Source organism: Cynocephalus volans, chromosome 1, assembly GCF_027409185.1.
Source record: "Cynocephalus volans isolate mCynVol1 chromosome 1, mCynVol1.pri, whole genome shotgun sequence".
Lineage (NCBI taxonomy): Eukaryota > Metazoa > Chordata > Mammalia > Dermoptera > Cynocephalidae > Cynocephalus > Cynocephalus volans.
This window is the reverse complement of record NC_084460.1, coordinates 245,310,189-245,334,063: the sequence shown is the minus strand read 5'-3', so window position 1 is coordinate 245,334,063 and position 23,875 is coordinate 245,310,189. Positions and strand designations below refer to the sequence as shown.

At 35.6% G+C, this 23,875-nt stretch overlaps 1 protein-coding gene across 4 annotated transcripts; it reads right to left on the bottom strand.

Annotated features, from left to right (window-relative positions):
- Positions 1 to 2,947: 2,947 nt before the first annotated feature.
- RBM45 (RNA binding motif protein 45) lies at positions 2,948 to 22,335 on the bottom strand. Of its 4 annotated transcripts, none has more exons than XR_010024605.1 (11): positions 21,963 to 22,335; positions 17,105 to 17,227; positions 15,210 to 15,336; positions 12,189 to 12,311; positions 11,116 to 11,295; positions 8,224 to 8,353; positions 7,965 to 8,049; positions 7,594 to 7,757; positions 5,893 to 6,093; positions 3,365 to 3,410; positions 2,948 to 3,203 (listed from the first exon to the last, which is right to left on the bottom strand). XR_010024605.1 is itself a non-coding variant. In XM_063110602.1 (11 exons), the coding sequence occupies exons 1-9, from the start codon at positions 22,260 to 22,262 to the stop codon at positions 5,901 to 5,903; spliced, it is 1,425 nt and encodes a 474-aa protein (XP_062966672.1). In that variant the 5' UTR covers positions 22,263 to 22,335; the 3' UTR covers positions 2,948 to 3,203; positions 3,365 to 3,396; positions 5,893 to 5,900. The 4 variants fall into 4 exon arrangements, 3 of the variants coding, with proteins under 3 accessions (XP_062966672.1, XP_062966663.1, XP_062966687.1); XM_063110602.1 differs by having other exon boundaries at positions 3,365 to 3,396; XM_063110593.1 differs by lacking the exon at positions 3,365 to 3,410.
- Positions 22,336 to 23,875: the final 1,540 nt, after the last annotated feature.

Sequence of the window (23,875 nt, the reverse complement as noted above, 5' to 3'; positions counted from 1 at the left end):
GACTAATGTGTTTTTTAATTTTTTAATGCAATTTATACTTACTGGTATTAAAAGCAGATACTTAATCCTAAAAAATGCCCATGTAAAAAGACTTGGAAACAACTTCTCAGGGTCTTACTTTTACAACAGTCTAACCTAAGATCCAACATATGAAATCTCTTTAGGCCAGTATACTGCAAAGTGAATATCACTAGCCACCCTATCAGAATCACTTAGTGAGCATGTTGAAAAATCCACCCCAAACCTGCAGAATCAGTATACTTGTATTTTAAATAAACACTCAAGGTGATTCTTGTAGACACCAAAGTTAAACCACTGTTTAGGCAATAGAGAATCCCATTGTTTCAGTCTTAGTGCCTTAAATAACATTGGAATGCTGTGCTTCACTGTTTTTAAGCGGCAGTATTTATCACCACCTAGTGGTAAAATCCATTATTTCTATTTCCATGGGTTCATTAATACTGAGCAGGATCCCAACTAAAATAGAATATCCAAAGAAAGCTAAAATTTTAGAGTAATACTTTCCGGGTGTTTTTCATTAACTTTTTATCTGTGGTGGGATGAAACCCGTGGAACTAATACCAAACATTTTCTACACGTACTTGACCATGAAAATTTCTTTCTAGTATTTCAAGAAACATAGTTTGGAACATGATACTCAAGAAGCAGCAAATTTAATAGTTGCTTTCAGTGCCTGTAATCTATCACATAAAACTTGAGTAAATGAATTTACAGTAAAGCTTTGATCAGGCTTTATTTTAAATGCCATTTATTACTGAAAAATAAGTTTATTGACCTGTATTATCATTTTTAAATTTAATTAAAAAATATATACTAATAAAATCCCTGTATGTTGACAGTTTTAATAACTGACATTTGTTAAGAATCTAAATATTCATATGTGTATCGTGTTCTTATACCTAAAGTACATGTGAGAAGTAAATATGTAGGTGAAGACATAAGCACTAGATTACTAAATGCTATTTCTTAGGGTCTAAAATTTCCTTATTTAAAGAAAAATGTCACATTCTGGCTTTTAAAAATAAAGTTTTACGGATCAAACAACTGCAAGAGATAGAAAACCAGGATTTTAAATAATTGACAGGATTAAGATGAAATGCACATTGAAGCCAAAGCAAGCATTGTTCACTGAAACATACAACTGAGAAAGAAAGCAAAACAGAAGGTTACACTGAAAAAGCAAATAAGTGTTTTGTGGACAGAGAAGTATAATACAAGTCTCTTTAGAATTTATATGAAGGACCTAGATGAAGCATCGTACTGATACCACTCTTGCTTGATGGGACTGGCTGCCTGACCTTAAACACAGAAGGGAGAAACAGGGATTTTAATCTGAACAGAAAATTTGGAGGGCAGGAAGGTACTTAATAGCTACCATGTGAGAGATTCAAATTCTATATGGCCCAGTGAAAAACTTAAAGACTAACAGGTAGAAATTGTAGAGAATCAGATTTTATCTCAATTATGAGAATTAACCAAAGATGCAGTGGACTCAGGTGGGAGTTAGGGAGTGCCCTTTCTATAACTAAAAGCATTACTTTTACACTGTTTAGATTAACCATCTGGCAAGAATATTTTTGAGGATATCCAAGCATTACTTGGGTGCTAGAGCCAGATAACCTGTTAGGCACAATTTAATTCCAATCTGTGAAAACTGAATTGTGTGTGCAGTAAATGAGTTTAGAATGAATAAGTCTATCTGTTGGTAATTAACCCCTAACTCTCCTCACTTAGGTTTTTCATTTCTAAAGAGAGTATTTGCTTTCTTTTTCTTTCTCTGGCTCACAGAAAGATGCTTGGTTCAGTTTTTGCTCAATGTCTGCCTGGAAAGATAAGACTGGGAATTTTCTTATCTAAGTTTACTGAAATTACTTATTCAAAAAAAGTATTTTAATTTTTCAACGGAGAGATGTCCAAGTACGAAATACTCTATTATACCCACCAAATTTAATTTTTCACTGTTTTTATTTTAACTCAGGATGTGAGAAGCATAATGAGGAGGTAATTAAGTGATGTTTTAAATCCATATACCATTTATAATACTTTTTCAAGCTTCCAAGTTTTTGATTTAGATATACTTTTTCGATACACATTATTCACCTCAAGAGCTGATAAAAATGATTTTTTGGATTTTCAAAATTCAGAGTAGTTTCCTAATTTTTTTTTTTTTTTTAAAAAGATGGCCGGTAAGGGGATCTCAACCCTTGGCTTGGTGTTGTCAGCACCATGCTCAGCCAGTGAGCAAACTGGCCATCCCTATATAGGATCCGAATCCGTGGCCTTGGTGTTATCAGCACCGCACTCTACCGAGTGAGCGGCAGCCTCTAATTTTTAATCTTTAACTTCAAAACGACTATACCTCTATCATAGTCTGTTTTGGAAATTGCTTATATGTCATATTTCTGGGGTGACCACTATATTCCTGTATTTATAAGGGGAAAAATGTCCACCTTTCCAATGCCACTGATATTTAAACTGATTATCAACAATAACTTATTTTTAATTTTTTTATCCCTGTTGCTTAATAATCTTAAAAGGTCCTTACAAAATTAGCAATAAATTTTGGTATAACTATAAAAATACAGTATAAAAATATTTCTAATGATATGTCTTTTGGCTCTCGCCCTTAGAGTAAGTGTAAGTAGTTGATCCTCATGTATAGACTGAGTAGCAATTACCATATTTTATTGAGTCTAAGATGCAAGTCATTTAAAAAAGCACCTTTATTTTGTTTCATTAAGGAAGAAAAAAATGTTGTTAATTACACTATGGCACATAATTGGTATCAAGATGTTTCCACTTTCAGAGGTGTTAAAATGTAAAAAAAATGTGCATCTCAAAATCAATGAAATATGTCATTTCGTTAAATTCTAAATACTGTCTATTAAATTTTTTTATTCTCATCTTTCACATAAATAAGTCATGATTTAGTTAAGCAAAGAGACTTTATTTCTGCCACACATAACAACAAATTGCTCTAAGAAACAACTACTATATTAGTTTTAGCATTAACGTATGGATTCAAAAATACATGTCAGCAATCCCTGCTTCCCAGACAAAACAATGTTGTGCACAGACTATCAGGTATATGAAAAAAAAAGCTGTCAACTGTCCACAGGGGGTGCGTCCAGTCACATTTTCAGTCAGTCAGCTGAGGATTACGTCATTATTTAGTCTTTGTTCTGTAGAAAGAACACAAGACAAGTATGAAAATCATCATCTGAAAGGATATAACTATTGTATATAGTATTCCTAAAATGTTAGGAATTACTCCTTTATTTCAATATAACAAATGTTATCTGCTTATTCACAGATGCCCCCAAATAAACGAAGTCAAACTTACTCAGAAGGATGATGAAAGCAGGTACTGAATTTCTAAAGGAAAAATGCTGTGAATTAACACAAAATCAGATGCTCTGAAATACTAACATTTTCATTTTCCTCAATTAGAAAGACAAATACATTTAACACATCAGACTCATCTCAAAATAGAACTCAACCACTTTCAAAGTTTTATTCTTAGACGAGTTTCTTCTCCTATTTCATAGGTATGGCTCACTTAATCACAGGCTCATTCCTCAGAGATAAAAGGAACTACCCTTCATAAGGTGTTTGGGACCTCATAAAATTAAAGAAACAAACAAAAAGTACATACACCCCCCACAGAAAACCCTGCAACTGTCACAATCAGGTAAAATTTGGGAAAGTCTTTCATTCTATTATCAAACCTTAAAATAAAATAATATATTTATTTAATGCACCAACAAATTAGAATCTCATGGATCCATGGTAAATAGATCTTCAGCAAAAATAAATTCAAAAGCCATGCTGCAATAAGAAGACATTCAAAACCAGTGTAGCTAATTATATCCTACCCAAATAACCATTTTCGACTAATCTGACCCTACTTCATCTTTGCCCTGAATATGTATAACAGTTCAATAAAGGGAAATTGATAGATTTATATTTTTATGACTAGCCATGCTAAAGAATATGCAAAAGAATGCTAAAGAATATGCAATTCCTCTAATGTAGGAAATTGGATGAATGTATATCACTTTTAAGGGAAAAATGTGGCATTATAAAAGCTTATAACGTACCAGCTGGCCATGAGGTAGTTTTGTATCATTAAACTTTTAGTTTCTGTTCATTCAAATGTCATTGTTTTGGAAGATATGATGTCTCAAAGATTTCACTGAACCACAAATGCCAAGAGTTTTTTTGCTCACACTTGCATTTTTGTTTTAATTTAAAAAAGAATTTTGCTGATTCACTGTCTCTCAATGACCCTTGAAAAAAACTGGGCCTCAAAAAGGTGAAGAGACTTGCCCAATCACAGTTAAGGGTCAGAGCTGGAATTCCAACCAAGATTTTCCAATTTTAAGTTCAATATTCTCTTTAATATGCAAATCATCATTAGGAAAGGTTCAACCATAAGAGTAATTTACATAATTCTCCATATAAAGAAGTCTTTATACTCCTTCCCAGCCAGTTGCTATTGTCTTTTTTAAGGACAAAGATTCATTGAACAGAAGCAAAGATGAACTGTTAACTATACATTTGAAATAGCCACAGACAAGAATATTTTTGAATGCTATTTGAGAGGATAGGTTTTCTTAACAGAATTCAGTTCTTAACATTTTATTTATAAACAGGAAAAACTGCTTGCTAATTCTTTTTCATTGGCAATTAAATATTTCTAGGGTTAAACTGCTAACAATGTATGGCACAATGAGAGTGGTTTTTGTCATTAAATAAAACATCCCAAAATAAGGACTATTATCCAATGGGCCCAATGGATACTTTCTTTTGCCAGCTGCCTTCTATGAAGGAGAAACTAATCACTTCACTTGCTATATGAGAGGAAGGGTCAACAGCAGTAAGGCCCGAGACAGTTCATATTGATATTTGCTAGCTTGCATAATTGATCAGAAAGAAAACTTTAAGTGAAAAAAAAGAAATGGTTTCAAGCCAGTAACTTCAAACTGAATTCAAAACGCTTGCTTGCCAACTACTACCATTTGACCTGTAGTAGACTTGTGAAGCTAGTGTATGTGAGAACAAGGAAACTCAGCTTCCCCTGAAACTCAGAATTCATTTACAGAATAAAAAGTTTAAAGATTGTTCCCCCAAACCAGAGAGATATAAACTGTCACAGAAAAAGAAACTGAAGTTTAGTTTTTGAAAACTAATAAAAAGGAGAAGGAATTCATATGGCTGCAAGTATCATTATTTATAACAAATAAGAGTTTTCAGTAAATTGTCAGGTTTTTAAAAAATACATATATGCACATGAGAATATTTTCTGAATGTGTAGTTTTAATGCACAAACTCACAAAGGTAAGTCCAGAAAAACACCAACATTTAGGCTCAAAAGGTCCAAGAAAGATATATTATTTGATGATACTTCTTAGGCATTTCATTAGTGAGAAGTCAAAACATTCTTTATAAAGACTGTTATAAATTACCTTAATTCCTAACTCCAGATACCAATTCCTCAGGTTAAAAATTAGAAGTATTTCAATTTTAAAGTTTATGTACACATACAGTAAAATCCAATTCTTAAAATCTAAGATGTTCACAAACAAAAAACAATTATTTGATTTTCTAAATTGAAATCTGATTTTATTTTATAGGAGGGCAAAAACATTCTTCCAGTAAATGTCAAAACCATTTTTTTAAGTTTAAATAAAGTTTAAAAAATAGATTATAAAAATTTTGGCTTGATTTATTATCAGTTTTAAGCCAGAGTGCTTTTAAATGGCAACTTCTCAATCCATAAAAAGAACAGTCCGTAGTTAGGATACTCAGACATACTCCTCTTGCTATACTATATGGTGTTTTTTGAAATTCATATTAAAAAGCACTTACCTCAAGAATCAGTAAGTTCTCTGCCGTTTGTTAGATTCTTCTCTTGGGGAATCTGCCAGCATCACTTTAAGTCTAACCCCATTCAGAATCTTTTCATGTAAAGTAGCAATGGCATCATTAGCACTTATTCTATCTGCATACTTGGCATAGCCCACGTTTTTTCCTGACACAAGGTAAACTTCGATCAGGTTACCAAAACGACTGAAACAAAGTAAAAATATCTACTGAAATTGATAAATATAGCTGCTCAGGTCTCAAACTTGGGCCCATTCTTGACTACTTGTTCACTCTTCCTCCCATAACCAACATCCAATTCATGTCAATCTTAAACATCTGAATCAGTCAATTTCTCTTTATTCTCACTCAGGTCTCTTTCCTTATCCTGATCATCTTTATCTCTTCCTTAGATTACTCTAACACCTTTTTCACTATTCTCCTTGACCCCTGGGCTTATCACCCTCCAATCCATTCTCCACCTTGTCTCCTGAGTGACCTGTCTAAAACACAAATATGATCACTTACTCCCTAAAAATCCCCTTGGCAGCTCCCCATTGCTTCCAGGATAAGGACTGGAAGCTTATCCAGTCCTTATCCTCGAGCTTCGGGCCTTTTTTGACATGGTCCTTGGCCTCTTTAGCTTCATCTTCTCTCACAATCTCTCAAAGTCCATATTCTAATGACCTCCTTTCACATTCCATCTGGTAGGAGTAACCATCTCCTCCCCCAGCTTGCTTCCTTGGCTAGCAAAATTCTTTTTATCTTTTAGGTCCCCACATACACCTTGCTTTATTCAAGAAGCTTTCTCAGAGTTTCTAAGGTAGGCCCTAGTATGTATTTCACACACTCCTTATTACAGCAGCAATCTCACTAGGTTTAATTTCCTATTTACTTGTCTGCCTCTTACATGAGATTAGCTCTGTTGTTTCTATAATATAACATTTTGTTTATGTAACATCTCTTGCACTTAGCACAGCACTTCCCTGGCACTGAGGAGAGGTTCTAGAAAAAAACCTAATGAATCAGTTAAATAAAGGTCAAAATACTTGGACCACATCCCTGATATTTTGTGTAGCTCTTTAACAAGATTCCTATCTATCTGTTTAATTCACTAATATTCTTTTAAGGCAAACAAGAAAAAAAAGTGAAAAAGAAAAAGCCAATGAAGGAGATAAAAACACAAATATACATGAAAACCCTCCCTTTTTTTACACTTTATTATACATTCTTCCCTATAATCAAGTAATTGTTTATCCAATGTGATTGCATAATCCTAAGGATGCCCAACACTGCACTGACAAAATAGAAGATGATTAGTAAATATTGTTCAGTTGAACTGAAACTCTAAAGGAAAAAATATGTGAAAAAAATTCTAGTGGACAGGTCTATACAGATATATCTTCCATCAAGAGAAAAATAAAGCATCCATTCTATGCATGCAACTTTTCAAAACAATCCTATGTGTTTTATGTATTCAAAGAAAAATAACAGAAAATTCTGTGTGGAAACTTAGGATGTGTAACTGACGAAAAAGAGAAGGAAATGATCATAAATTGAAAAATACAAATAAGGAGTTTTTAAAACTGCAGAACAAATCTTACCTGATAGGTATTGAACACAGGAGTTCCAAGATTGTGAGCATGCTTAAATTACTAGTTTTAAATAAATACTAAAAAATGTAACTTTGTAGAATTGAAATCTTACCAGAATATATCCTCTAATACATCTAAAGGTAAAGGATGAGGATTAAACACGATAAAAAGTCTTTCTTTCACAGGAGTTTCAGGAGGGGCTTTTTTTTTGCATGACGGAAGTACAACATCTGTCTGGATTTGAGACAACTGTGATCCAGAATTTCCTCCAAATTGCTGTTCAAGAATTACGTACAAAATAAGAAAAAGAAAAACTGCACTTTAGGGATTTTTCAGCAAGAGCTAAAGACTGATGTGTATCATGGCGCCTACGTAGTCTTCTACTATAGCTCTGAAAATTTCTTACATTGGTAATAACACAAAGGTCACATTTATTTTATACATTACTGATGTATTATAAAGGTTAAATTCTTACCTACTTACCAGAAATTGCTGCTGACTTGGGTTATTCCACACCATTGATGCAAGCTGTGCAGCTACCATCTGCGTTGCCATTTTTCTAAGGAGACTGGAGACAATAACTGATAATTTACAGAAAACTAGAAATACTTAGTCTCTTACCAGTAATCTGTTTTGTGTGATTTCCTCACCTGAGGGGTCAATTGTTTTCTATATTAATTCTTCAACTCATAATCATGTACACTCAAAGCTTGGCTTTAGACACTCCTGCAATGGTACTTACTCTGTTGCATTACTTCCATCATCAATGAAGGAAACACCTATCCGATTCCCAGGAGGGTACTGAAATCCATGTAACTTGTATTTTGCATAAATTGCTGATGCTACATTAAAATACTGAACCACTCCATGACCTAAAACAGAGATACACAGAAATGAAAAAGAAAGCAGATTGAGTGTTCACTACCTATGTTACAATGTGTCTCAAAAATGAAATAATATATGAGAGGTCTTCAGAAGTACATGGAAAGATTCATACTATCTTTCACTTCTATGTTTCCATGAGCTTTTTGAAGTAGTCTTGTATAACCCTAAAACACAAAACTAGCAAACAGAATCAAAATATATCAGAAAACAAAGTTCTGTTATAAATGTGTGCAACAGCTGTATTCCTAGAAAACAAAGCATAAATCAGATTTTGGTAAAAATATGAACATGACATTTTAAGGAAAATGGAGTATTAACATACATGTGTCTAATAAAATTTAATTTTAGGATATTGACTTTTCTTATATACTGATATACTTAAAAACCTGATTTTTATTCTTTGAAACCTTTAAAATTTAAAAAATTTCCCTATTGTACCAGGTAGGAAATAAAATGAGAAGTGATATATGAAAAAAATAATACTCATCTTGGCTAGCTGCAGCAGTGAACAGAGAAAAAGTGACATGAATGAAAATCTAAAGGAAGGGAACACAGGGTCTCAAATCAGAAGTCACATATTTCATATTCCTTTGGCAAGATCCCAGCTAAGGGGACCGGTTTCAATTCAGGAAGGTGATGCTAAAGAAAGGGACAATCAAGGGTTCTGGAGTCTTTAAATAGAGCCCAGGAGTTTGTGATACACCAAAAGGTTTTTATGATATATTTATAATATAACCCATTTTGAAGAAAAACACTGTTATAATTTTATGTTCCTTTCTAAACCCAATCATCAAATATTTTAATCAAATTAAAACATAGAAATCAAATGACCATATAAAATGAATTCAAATAGGATTCTAACTATATAACACCTCTATTAATAAAATGTTGTTCTAAAATTTAAAAAACAAACAAACAAACAAAAAACTATGAATTGGAAAGATAAGTCTTGGTATGCCAATATGCTGTGATCTTCCAAGAACCAATATAAAAGGGTATGTTCCCTAAATTTATTTGACTATGGAATCTTTTCTTCCTAAATCATCAACAGACTTTAGGGTAACAACAGTCACTATGGAAAAGGGCTATGAAAATATATATTCTTTGTTCTGAAGTGGCAGTTTTGCTTTGTGTTCACTCTGAACTTTCCCCCAACACAACCTATGTACTGACGTTGGGTAAGCAATCCCATTACTCTGTGTCTTAGTGTCTTTGCCCGCAAAAAATGATTATCACAATATCTAGTTTGCATGGCTGCAATGAGGATTTTAAAATAGTAAATGTAACGAGGTTAAAAAAATGATTAAGATATAGTATGTACTCCATAAACGTCAGCAGTTGGTGGTGATGGTGGCATTGTTATCTTGCTAAGATTTTACTGCTTGCTGGACTTTGGAAATAGTGTTTATACAGGTCTTAATAAAGTTATTCGGTTGTTAAAAAAAAAAAATGTTGTTCTAATGATATACATTTATCAGACACATCCAACTGAGAAACAATATAGAAGATATAGGAACAAATGTATGTCAACATACCAGATAAAAGGGAAGGAAAACACAAAACAAAGAGAATTACATATGAACATAACAAATGTGCCAAAAAAACCAAAATGTGTGCCTAAGAGTCTTAGAACAGAGAACGATAGCATAAGATTCGATTAAGGTTGGAGATAGCCCAAAGTAGGTTCAGATGGATAGTTCTGCAAAAAGACCAATGCTGGTCAGGGTAATAGTGAGTTAGTGAGTATGTGTGGGTGTCTGCGTAAAGCACTTCAGATCTGTTGGCCAATAAGTCTACACTCACTTCCCAATTTCCCTTCAACACCAATGTCACTGTAAAAGAACTAAACCAGGTAAACCTACAGTACTGGAAGAGATGCCAAGTATGATTTCTCTATACCACCTCTCACTTCCAATTCTTTAAAAAACAAACAAAAACCCCTCAGATTTACTTAGTGCCTATTATGTACCATGACTTGGATTAGGTTATTTTACATATATTATTTCTAACTCTTACCAAACCCTGGCAAAAAAAGATATTAATAATTCCATCTTACAGATAAGAAAAGAAAGGCTCAGAGAATTTAAACAATTTGTCAAGATCTCAAAACTACATGCCACTGCTGGGATTTGCACCTGAGTCTGGCAAATCCCACATGAGCTGTGGCAAAATGGAATGCCTAACTTTTTCCATTATGCCACAATGCCTCTATTAAAGAGCTAACTCTAGATAATGGGTTTAGACAACTAACTAGTTAACAAGTTCAAATGGCTGATATTAGAGCCTCACTTCTATTGAGAACTGGAAAAAGTAGAGAGAGAAGGAGGACATTTAAATGCTTGACATAAAGTGAGAGAGTTTCATTCAGGGGTATAAGTTTAAGTAAAGAGACTTAGGGATGAATGAGGAGAAAACTTTGAGAGTTTTATAACTTTGTCTAGTATTAATCAAAAGAGCACAGACAAACACAGACCCTATCCTGAGGTATATTTGTTGTATACTGGAAACAGAGAAAGCTCTATTTTGTGGAAGTTAAAACATTTTTTTGAAGTGAATGACTTTGTATTAAAGAGATAGACTCCCAGGGGTTTGCTTACTAAGATATCACTGTATCTTAAAGTCCAAAGTAGAAAAAAACCAAATATAAAACTCCTATCACACAAATAGTAACAGACATAAAAGTGACACTGGAGAAGAGCCATTTAAACAAAATGCAGCATATTTAAAAACAGTATAGACATTATTTTACCATAATTTGAATAAGGATCCCGTTGAACTTCACAATATTCCAATCCTGGTACTATATCAAAAATGCTGAAAAGCTGTTCTTCAGTGAAAGGAACTCTTGATACAACAGACAAACGTTTGGAGATAGCTTCCTGTCCTCTGCTGTCACTCTTGTCAAAATTTGAAAATTCAGATGGTTGTTCTCCCACAATATTAAAAAAAAGTAAATCATTAAATTTCCATACATTCTAGAATTCATTTAACATTTTTTTATTTTTGTTTTTGATTATTTGGGTTTTTTTTTTTTTTTTTAGCTCCCACGTATAAGTGAAGACATGCAGTATTTCTCTTTCTGTGCCTGGCTTATTTCACTTAACACAGTTTTCTCTTCATGTAACATTTTAGATATTAGAAAATAAAAATTCCACTGTAATAAAAAGGCACTGTATTTTGTAATACACTTTCAGTCATCGGCACTATCAGAAAGGACCAATGACAAGAAAACAGACAACTCTCCCCACTCTCCTACCTTCAATGCAGAAATATAAGCAGAAATGCATAGTCTAATTTCACAGGATTAAGTGTAGTATGCAAAACTGAAAAATATGGCAAATATTTTACTTGAAAGTTTATGCCAAGTAAGATTAACAGGGCTTACTTTCATCACTCATTTTCTCCTTTTTCTAGCTTCTACATTTGTCATTTCTCTTTCTATAGCCCTAAGCAGCAGTAATTTGGGGACAAAATTTTAGGACTCATACTAAGGGGATATCTGTATATGTCTTCTGTATCTTTGGGTCAGCTACGTAGAGGGAGAAACTACCCAAAGTGGCAATGACATAGTTTAATATGTAGATAATGCATAACTAACCAGAGAAAACTATAACTGGAAATAAGTTAAACAAAATAAGCGTTAAACCTTAAAGACATTAGGAGTCAACCAACATTTTAGGAAAAAAAGTTTTAGGAAAAAAAGCAACTAAACTTAAGAATTTTATTCATTAGGTAAGATTTAGTCTGCTGATAAAAGAATATTTTAAAAAATACAAATTAGATTGCATATACTACATATTCTATTAAAGGTAGCTAACTTACCAAATGGAAACATATTTACTCTAGGTTCATGTCCCAAAGCCTCTTGCCTCAGATTACCATAATAATCTTGTTCCGAGGATTCAGACACTTTATTTTTAGGTTCAGCCAAGATTGCCCTAAAACCTAAAAAAGAAAAAAGAATTCCAAGCTTCGCAGCAAATTTAACATACCTGCAGATATATTTAATTGTTAGTGCCTGACTTAGCTTTATAAATATAATTGTACAAAGCAAAATCTACACAATAGGAATCTCTACCAGACCTACTTCTTTGCTTTCTGGAATATGGCAAAATGTAAATGAGAAACAGTTTTTTTCTGTTCAATCACAAATTATGGGTCAATATAGATACAAAAGATCAGCAATTCTATGCTATCTACTCCAATCTCCCCCTACCACGGATTTTGGGAAAACAGAATAGTTTGGTCAGGGCCCTCGCCTCGGGTCCAGTTGGGTGTGGTTCAGCATCCTTTGTAAGCAAATTGTGTGTGTTTGGAGTTAGTGCACATGTGCACCAATGTATCTTTTTAGTTTTATTGCTATTCTTGTGTTCTAGAGAGAGAGAGACTAGAGAGAGAGAGTTGGTGAGGCAGAAGGGTGGGCGTTGGCCTCGGGCGTCCACCCTAGGCAACCATGCTTTCCAACCTACGGCTTCCCAGAACCTTTTGGCCAGTTACCTAGCTCATAGACCTGTGTGAAGGGGTCTGGTGACCCAGCCTGGCATGTGAAGAGTTTGTGACCCAGTCTGTGAATGGGCTTGAGGCATCTGTGAGCTCCAGACCCAGCCTTAGCTCAACAATCGGCCCAGTTGGTGCAGGATTACCGGCAGGTAAAAGAGCCCAAGAACTGGCGTGGTCGCCTAGCTTTACAACTGGCGTCACGAACAGGATTAAGAACTGGACAATTGGCGCTGTGAGCAGGATTCGCGACATTAGCCTCTCAGTAGCCAGACAAAAGATGACATCATCATTCATTTACTCAGCCTCCTCAACACCAAAAGCCTAAAGGCCTTTTTCACATTTATACTGTCACCAAGATTATTCCTTTGAAATATACTTAGAATACGTTATGTTTTACTCTAACTTCCTGCCTCTGTTTTTAACTTAGATTCCCTTCAATTAATTACAAAAGCCCTTTAACTGGTCTCCTTTCTTCTGGATCAAGGGTTCTTAACTAGGAGCCTACAGATGAGCTTCAAAAGGTGATAAGCTTCCACGAACCCTCTGAAACTGTAAACAAATTGCTTATGCATATATGTATACATGAGCATATTTCAAGGGCTTATAGCTTTCATCATATTATTCAATGACTTTAAAAAGGATAAAACCAGTCAGTTGGAATTCTTTCTTTGGAAATCAATCCTTAATTCTGTGGTTAGATCAACTCTTCTAAAAGTTGTTATTTTACTCTTTTTAAACAATCTACGAGGGAATCCTAACATGGATTGGGGTCTTCATAACCTCCCATATGTTCCTGGTTAACTTTGTTCATAATTTCTCAAGAGGAATATTGTGCTTTATTCAGACAGTTGTCTCATATCATTAAGCATAAGACATGTTTATTCCTGGCTCTGTGCCTCTCCTAACACTGCTCTCACCTTCTGTCCTGCTTTCTCTACACCAAGCACAAGTCCTACCTCCTCTGGATATGTTCTCTGCTCATTCAGCACACTTGATTTTTCACAGTGATAGACTATACCACACACTTTCGAATTTTTTTTTCATTTGGCAAACTCTTATTGAGTCTACTATAACTGACAGTAACTTTGATAGAGATTTCAGTAAATCTTTATTGAGGGCCTATTACTGTACTAGATACTTGGGGTGACAGACAAATAAGATATAGTTCTTGCCAGTTAGCCCAGTTGGTTGGTTAGAGTGCGGTGCTGATAACACCAAGGTCAAGGGTTTGGATTGCCATACCAGCCAGCCAGCCAGCCACCAAAAAAAAAAAAAAAAAGAAAAAGAAAAAGACATACTTCTTGCTTTCAAAAGCCTTCAAAGGGCCAGCCCGTGGCTCACTTGGGAGAGTGTGGTGCTGATAACACCAAGGCCATGGGTTCGGATCCCTATATAGGGATGGCTGGTTAGCTCACTTGGGGGAGCGTTGTGCTGACAACACCAAGTCAAGGGTAAAGATCTCCTTACCGCATCTTTTTTTTTTTTTTTTAAATCTTCTATTATTTTTTATTTTTTGCCTATTAGATCTTGGCTACCCAGTATAGCTATAAATTTATAAATTCCTTAAATGCCAGGGCTACCATATATTTCATTTATATCCCTCTACTCAGCATATTAATGAGTATACCATAGATACTCAATTAACGCTAGCTGAATGCGAAATTTAGAAGGATCCAAGAAAATTTTGGTTTGTACCTTAGGGGTATCCAAGAATTCTACTGATTAACAATAATTCTTTCCAGTATGTATAGATTTTTATAATATCCTGAAACTCACATCTCATATCTAAAGGCCAATATAACTAGAAGTATGACAACAAAGAAGACTGTCCTTGGCTCCTTTAAAATTCTTACTCTTCATTATGTATACAGCAACAGTAGAAGATCTAATTAATGTCAGTAACTGTAGCTTGAAATTAATCCTATCTATATTTAATTACCTGGAATTAAATAAATCCTATCCTTAACCTATATGCTTATTTGTATACTTAATTCTATTTATGGTTTATGTCAAATATGAACAAATATAAAGAACAAATATTTAAAAGAACCTGCAAGGGCAAGTCAGTTTTTTAATACTTAAAATTCTAAAACAGTTAAAGAAGAAAAAAAATAATCTAGACAAATAACCAAAATATGCACTTCACTTACTATCTAATATAGCTAATTATATTTCTGTGCAAGATAGTGCTTCAATTAATGCTTAATCACAGTCCCAATAGGTTTTTCATCCTTGGACTAAATATTTACTTATTAGAAAAAAAAAGTATTAGATTCAGTTTTTAGAATAATTAAAAATTAAAATAAAAATCTTCAACAATGTTAAACACAAACACATCCTTACTTCGATCACAATTTTCTATTGCTTGGGCAGCTTGTGATGGTTTAAAGTATCGTACATAACCCAAACCTTTACTTTCTCCAGTGACTTTATTCTTAGTAATGGTGCAATACTTGATATCTCCATACACCTATGAGAATTAAAAGAAATGCTCTTAGGGAACTTAAAATAATTGAATAGATTATTTCAGAACTTAAAACTTATGTTTATTTGTGCCTTTTGAATGCAAGCAAAGAAAACCTTCAAGGATATATAAATATTTTATACTGCTTATTTCACAGACAAGAAATCTGGGTCTAGAGAAATCAAATAACCTGCCAAAGTCACAGAAAGACTAAATCATGGACAGAAAGTATGAATTTATACATGTTTAGACAGCTCCAAAGTCTTGCTCAGTAGTGGTTAGAAGCAGGGGCTCTAAAATTGAACTTTCTAAATTCAAATCCTAGCTTAGCCATTTATTAATCAGGCAGTTTACTGATCCTCTCTTTGCCTATCTTTTAAATAGGGCTAATAGCAGTGCCTACCTCATAGGGTTGTCTTAAGGGTTAAATGAATCAATTCAAGTTTAGTGCTTATAAAGGGCTCGGGGCATACTAAACACTCAATAAACATTAGCTATAATTATTTGTCTGTCTTCTAACAGAAGCATAAATGATTATGTATTCTTCTGAAGGAAAGTCTCTCAAAGTATCTCTCTAAAATACACTGATTCACTCAGAAAGTTAATATTCTATATGAGAAATACGCAGTAATGCTTACTTTTGATGTTGGAATATGAATATAGATTTTTGGTATTTGTTATTTATTTTATAAAATTCTCATGTAACCTATTAGCAATTTAATTACCATGCATTTAGATTAAAATGTCACATTTGTTCACTCCGAAAAAGATAAAATTTATATAAGGTGAAGAACTTTTTTCTTATTATTGGAGAAAGTATAGTATATATATTTTTGATACTTGGTATTTTTGAAGTATTATATTGAACTCTTAATTGAACTCTCAAATTTCCTGACACAGGAAATTTGAAAATTACTTTTTACTGCTTGTTGCTTTTCTTTCTTGCTTGTTGCCCACCCAATTCATAGCATTGGGAGGATTAGTAATAAAAAAGATAAAAAAGTACAACTCAAAGCAATTTTAAAATTGCTTTTCAATAATTTTTGTGAGAGTTTATCACTGCACATAAAAGTCAATGGCTAAAAATATTTTAAATTATGTTCAAATTTTATTTGCTATGATTTATAGTTCCGAGCTATATATTTTTTTTCCTTCAGAGGCCCAATTTTAGAACAAAATTCTTCAAAGACTAAGACTTTCTGTGAATGAATACAATGTGAGAATACCATAGGCCTCTAATGAATACCAGATAATACAGTTCACACACTCAGGCCTGCCTGACTCAACTCAACATGATAGACAACCTAGGGGAATGATAGAGTGCTTTGAAATTTTAAAGACCAAGAACAGGCTCTGGACTCAGAGAGCTTGGATTTAAATCTTGGCTCCACCATCTACTAGGTATGTGACCTTACTTAAAACTCTGAGCTTTTTTTAAAAAAAAAAAAAAAAAAAAAAAAAAAAAAAAAAAACTCTGAGCTTTATACACTTCATTTTTCCCAGTCTGTACTTTCATGATAAAGTTGAGGGGAGGGAAATGGAAACACCACCATTACTATTTTCCAGTTTTTATATATTCTTTAATTTAAAAAATTAATTTATTCTAGGTTTAATATTTAAAGACTAGATTGAGATTGATGACCTAAAAAGTTATTTAATTCTCCACCACCACTCTAATGATCTAATTCAAAAAACACTTTAGATTTAGTAACCATAAAACCTATATAGGATTAGGAGATATCACATATGCTAGCTGATTAGAAAACATAAGTACCTTAAATTTTTCCCGTAGATCTTCTTCTGTGTAGGACTTTGGTATCATAACAAAGATTCTTGTAAGTTCTTCATCTTCAACATCTCGATGACTTCCAGATGATCTGGACTGTGCAATGAAAACCTAAGAAACAAACAAAACCCCCAAAATAGCGTCAACTGTTTTTCTATTCCTTAAGTATATGTACGTACTTTACAATTATAGATGCTTATGTCGTAAGCTGAAAACATGTTTAATACAACTAACCTACAGAACATCATAGCTTAGCCTAGCCTACCTTAAACGTGCTTGGAACATTTACATTAGCCTACAGTTGGGCAAAATCATCTAACACAAGCCTATTTTATAATACCTCATGTAATTTATCGAATACTGTACTGAAAGTGAAAAACAGAAACCTAAATATGGTTTCTACTGAATATATATTGCTTTTACACCATTGGAAACTCGAAAAATCATTAACTCAAACCATCCTAAGTTGGAGAAAGTCTGCATGTGTGTACTATTCCTGTTAGGTTAAAATGCAATGTGATGGAGTGTTATGAAAATTATTTTTCAAAAGCAAACCTTATTGCAATGACTTTTTATATGAGATAATGTCGACCTCTGAATTGTGTTGCTCTTTCCAAATGTATTTCTACTTTAGCATTTTTGTTTATCAAGATTGTCATTGCATTTAAAAAAAATGTATACTTTTGGACAGAGAGTATAATCACAATTTGTGGTAATGGGCATGCTGCCAGTATGGATCTGGCCTTCAAATCTTAGGCATGAGTGGTGACAATTTGCTCTGTACCCCATGAATATAATACTCATAACCAATACAAGAAAAAAAAGAATAAACACTTTGGCTTGGCAAAAAAATAAAATAAATAAATAAATGTATACTTTGCCCTTGTTGGGTACAGTGTTCAATAAATGTCAATTATATAATTGGTTAATAGTTATTGACATGTTACAAATTTTTACTGATTTTGTCTACTTGTTCTATCAGACATCAAGAAAAAAAAGTGTAAAAATCTCTGTGATTATAAATTTATCTTTCTCCTTTTAGTTCTATCAAGAACGCTTCATGTATTTTGAAGTTTTATTATTGGCTGTGTAAACACATGAGATTGTTATGTTCTTTTTAACTTATACCTTTATTCTTATGAAATTACCCTATCTTTGTTAATACTCCATGTGTTGAAATCCATTTTGTTTGATACCATAACAGCATTTTTATCCTTTTACTTTCTTTCTATTTAAAGCATGTCTCTTGTAAACAGCATTTAGTTGGGTCTTTTTTTTTTTTTTTTTTAATCCTGTTTTACAATCTCTTCCTTTTAAGTGGAGTGTTTAGTCTATTCACATTCAAAATCATTAATTGATACAGTTGGGTCTAGGTCTAGATATGCATATTTTAGAATGCACAGGACCAGATTTGAGGTTCTATTTTTCTAAAATTGGCAATTTAGTTTTATTGAAAAATTATCTGTGATATTAGGTTATTACTTTGAATTTAATTTGCTTTGCAGTATTGCTTTTATTTAATTTGTAAATTTCTTTTGGTTTTATATTATTCCAGAGGAATATTAAAATCTCTGATTAAGTTTGTGGATTTGTTTATACAGCTATAAGAAGCTTAATGGCTAATTTCCTTTTTTATAACTTAAAGAAATGTGATAAAATTAATTACATCACCACACACACAAGGGCCCTTGAGGTTTTGTTTTTTCCTCCTTTAAAGGAAATCACTCATGTATGAGAAATCCTGGACTTATGAGATTCTGGAGTAGGAAGCAGCAACCAAAAGAACACAGAACTAAGAAGCCATGAGATTTTATAAATATTGAAAAAAGAGAGCACTGGAGCCATGAGAAGAAGGACATTATGTTCACTCTGAACATAATGAACATCCTACACCTGTATGACTCTGCTTACAAGACAGAGCTGGAGACGTATCCCCAGATAAAGCCTACTTCCACTTATTCCTTCAGTAAGTCTTTACTATATGCGAAGCACTCTTAGTAATAGAGCACTGAATAACACAGAAACGGGGGCCCAGCCTGTGGCGCACTTGGGAGAGTGCGGCGCTGGGAGCGCAGTGATGCTCCCGCCGCCCTGGGTTCGGATCCTATATAGGAATAGCCGGTGCACTCACTGGCTGAGTGCCGGTCACGAAAAAGACAAAAAAAAAAAAAAAAAAAAAAAAAAAGAAAGTTACTCTAGTGGATGTACCAGTAATGAATGGTCAATAGGGTAACACAAATAGGGAAGCTTTAAATATATGCAGATACTAGAAAAAAAAAAGCCTCAGGTAAGATGAGGTTGGAAGTGCCATATGATCACAAGTTTCTAAATTTAAGAAGACTGAAATGTTTCAAATCTCTGGTAAAGGAGATACTATCTATGTAGAACATATGTATAATAACCTCCAAATGGAAGATTTCTCCTAACAGATTTTTACCCTCATAGACTATGAATGCTCACAGGCTCTAGGATAAGAGGCATTCTTGCAAAGCTAAAGTCAAGATTTTTCTCTTCTATTTTCTAGGTTTACCACTTTCGTCCAGATAATACAACTGGTCACAGAATAACTTTTACTTGAACAATCTTTTCTGGTAGCAGGCCTGATGCTGTCATATTCCTGTCTTGCAGATCCTTTGGAACTTTGTAAAAGCAAAGTACATGAGAAAAACTGAAGGTGAATTAATTTAACTGGAAATACTGAAAAAAACGAAACAAAACAAAACAACTGTATTCCAGGGGAAGACTTCCCAGGCTGCAGCTGCTGAAGTGAACCTAGACTGTCTAGCTAGGCACTGTAGTGAAACAACCTTCCGGCTGAAACGGAGTGGACAAAAATGTAAAAAACAAAATTGTAAACTTTTATTCTTTTTGGGAGCAAGCATTTTAATTTTTCTGTGGCTAAATGAGAGGGTACATTTCAATGTTAGGACTTTAATTTCTCTTGCAGGAATTTATTTAGGGAAGACGGTCCGTAAGTTTCAAATATGGGGCACTTTTTGGGTTGCTCATATGGGTTCTGTGGTGATGTTATACTCTGTGGTGATGTTATACTCTGTGGTGATTTTATAAAACCCCTCTCCGCTAAGGTCATAATTGGAAAGAGATTAAAATGATCACTTTAATGCAGGGGTTAGCTAAAGTTCCCTGTTTTTGGTATACCTCATGGTGTAAGAATTGTTTTTACATTTTTTTTTTCCTCTGAGGTCCCATTGCTCTGTTTTTACATTTTTAAGGGCTGTTAAAAAACAAAGAAAGAAGGATACGTGACAGAGACTGTATGCGGCCCACAACGTCTGAAATTATTTACTATTCAGGCCTTTACAGAAAAAGTTTGCTAACCTCTGATCTAGTATATGCTGTGGCCCTACAATTAGTTTTGTTGATGTCATGTTCTGACCCATTTCAGAGGGTTGGGAACGTGGGAGGAGGGGAATGTTTACCGTCTACTGTGTAATGGGTATATTCCCAGACTCCTCTTTTGTGGGTGGAGGTATAGGCAAGACTTCCAAAGACTGAAAGATCTCTGAGTCTTTCATTTACGTAAGTCCATATTAATACCCTTTGCAATTTTCTGTAAATGGAAAAAAAGTTTAAAAATTGAGGAGAAAGAAAAAATGTCCATGGAAAGCTCCAACAGAATTACATATACAGCAACTATTTCTATAGGACAGGTGAAGGGTAAAATTTAAACAATGGCCAGATTCCTCAGGAATTGGGTCCTGATTTGAGGTCACAGCAAGTAAGGAGTGACATCTTGGCTACTACTGATTAATAATAAGGATATATTTAGGGATAACTGTTCCAGGCACTGTGCTAAAAGGATAGATTAAGTCAAATAACCCTCAAAATGACCTTTCTTGCCATGTGTCATCTTAATCTTACAGATGACTAAGTGTAGAAACTTAAAGTAAATATCACCAAGGTGAACTAAGTGTATAAAAAGAAGCATATAATCCATAACACAAAACCTACACTACCATCACAATGAATTGACTCTTCTTAAGCAGTTTACTTTGGTCTTTCAAAGTGGCAGTAACAGAAGGTCAAGAACCCAGATGTACGCTATTAATATCTTCACAAATAAGACTTATTTAAAGTTAACTTTAGGGGCTGACCAGTGGCTCAACTGGGAGCACGTGGTGCTAATAACACCAAGGTCAAGGGTTCGGATCCCCATACCCCCAGCTGCCAAAAATAACAACAACAACAACAATAGTAATTTAAACAAAAGTGTGATGAGACAATAATAGTAATAATAGTAATAATGATAATAATTTAAACAAAAGTGTGGTGAGTATGTAATAGCAGCCATTCTAGTCACCTGCACTTAACAATATATACACGCATACTTTTGTCTGGTACTGGGAAAAGCCCAACACCAGAGAGCTACGGTCTAACGTACTCTTGTCAAGTTGTCATGCCCCATATCTACCAGAGGAAAAGCAGGGGTATCCGTTTTCACGTATGGTAAACCCGGGCACCTGAGAGAGGAGGGTCAGGCTAGGGCGAGTTGTGCCGTGAACTCAAGAGTTGCGGGTTAGTGACTGCGGGGGTGCGAGGAGGCCTCGCCACTGCTGCTAGGTCACCAGTGTCCGCGGCGGCCCCGACGGCTCCCCCGGACGAACATCCTCTCCTCACCCCCAGCTCCCATTGCCCCGGCGCAGCCTCGGGGGAGGGAATCCTCTCCTCAAAGCGCCCTCCCCGCCCATGCCAGGTGCTTCTTGGCCAGCTCCTGGGAGCAGACGGTCTACCCTTTCCTCACCCTGGCACCGCAACAGGTGAAGGGACGCCCGAGACTCCCCCCCCCGACACCGCCCCCGCGGCCACCCCGACCGGGCACCCGCACCTTGATGGGCTTGATGTCGTTAGGGCTGAGGCACTGGCCGTGCATCTCCTCCATGGCCCTGCAGGCCTGCGAGCTGCGGGCGAACTTGACGAAGGCGATACCTTTGGACTCCTTGGTGTGTTTGTCCCGCACCACCCAGATGTCCTGAATCTCGCCGAAAGGCGAGAAGCGCTCCCTCAGCACCGACTCCGGCGTGTACTTGCTGATCACCAGGAAGATGCGGCTGTTGGGCGGCTCATCCAGGCTGTCCACGCCCAGGCGGAAGCCTCCGCCGCTTGCAGAGATGCCAGCTTCGTCCATGGTGCTCCACCCCGGAGCGGGAGCCAGGCCCGGGCCTGCCTCAGTCCTCTTTGCTTGGGGTTGCACACCTAGCGGTTGCGGAAACGGAAGAGTCCGGCACCAGACGCTATCCCGCCGCGCAGGGTGCTGTCTTCCGGGGAGCCGCCTGTAGCGCCCCCTGGCGCCGCGGGGGACCCTGACTCAGCCCGGGCCTCCAATCGCTGAACCCAAATATGGTATCAGTTGTGCAATCCCTGTTTCCTGCTGCCAGAGTAGCGCTGCCTGGTGCACCTGCTTTCGCGACTTTGGCCTTGCCCGGTCCCCGAGCCCAAGGATTCTTCCCCCAAACTTGCCATTCATTGTTAAAGAAAATATTATTCATGACACTTGTTAGAGGTGGTAAGGAAGACTATTGAAGGGGAGGCCATAGCGATAGGTATAGGGCAATGGGGTCTTGCAGTAGAGGAGAGAGATTGGACTCAATTTCGATTCTAATATGGACAGGTGGGGATTTATAACCAAGGAGCAGGGTGGGGGTCAGTGGATGGAAAATAACTAAAAGTAAACATCAGGAAGAGATGAAAACAAACAAACAAAAAACATCAGGGGTGAAGGGGATTTTTGCTAGACTGACTTAACAGAATGCTTACTGAAGGTGGGCCAGGGTGATACCATATCACGTTGGTCAGATACCAAGGGTGGGAATTTTCACTAAACTGATTTAGCACGATTCTTGCTCTTGAGCCTTAGAGATCATCCAATTCCAGCCTCATTTGTTAGACGTAGCCAAAGGTTATATACCCCTGGGGTCTGAGGGCGGAAACGGTGGACTGCTCAGCTGTGCAACTAGGAGAAATCGTAGGGTGCAAGCAATGTGAGAAATGCCTACCGACTTAAAGCTTCTCCTTGTTAGCAGGCCTTAGAGGGAGAGGTCAGCAGAAAACCAGCAGAAATCCAGAAACAGTCCTGGAGTTAGCAGTGGAATTGGAATGAAATGAAAGGAATAAATCTGAAAGTGGACCAGAAGTAGGAGCTCCTTGAATGTCCAAGTCCAGGCTATTAAGCCCTGGGTTGCTATGAAGTCAAACAGATAAATATTTATTTTTTGGTGGCTTGCTGGTACAGGGATCTGAACCCTTGGCTTTGGTATTATAACACAGTGCCCTAATCAACTAAGCTAACTGGCCAGCCCAGGTAAATATTTATTGTGTACCAACTATGTGCCAGGCTCTGTGCCAGGAGCTAGATATATAATGGGGAACAGGCAAGACATGATCTCTATTCACAAAGAGCTTTCCCCACCCCCCCCCTTACTGTGGAAATCTTAGGTGTAGATATATAATGCAAAGTAATGTCAGATTGTGTTAAACGGTTTGGCCACTAATGTTAATGAATTCATCTATTTATTTAATCAACAAATGTTTTTGACTGTCTACTGTGTGTTGGGTACTGTGCTATACTCAAGAGCTATAGTATTAAATGAAATAGTCACTCTCCTTTTCTCACGGAGTTAATAGTTTATCCTTGTATAGTTATGATTATATGAGATAATATATGAAGCTAATAGTTTAGGGATCAAATGAGATAATATGTGTACAATTAATTGCACAATAGAGATTAATTTTCTTGTTCCC

Bases quoted from the DNA above. Each gene is read 5' to 3' on its own strand.
- RBM45 (XM_063110602.1), bottom strand. From the start codon at position 22,262: ATGGACGAAGCTGGCATCTCTGCAAGCGGCGGAGGCTTCCGCCTGGGC. The intron at 8,050-8,223 runs GTAAGTACCATT...TATTGTCTCCAG, and splicing joins GATGGAAGTAATGCAACAGA to TCTCCTTAGAAAAATGGCAA. The intron at 7,758-7,964 runs GTAAGTAGGTAA...ATTCTTGAACAG, and splicing joins CAAGTCAGCAGCAATTTCTG to CAATTTGGAGGAAATTCTGG.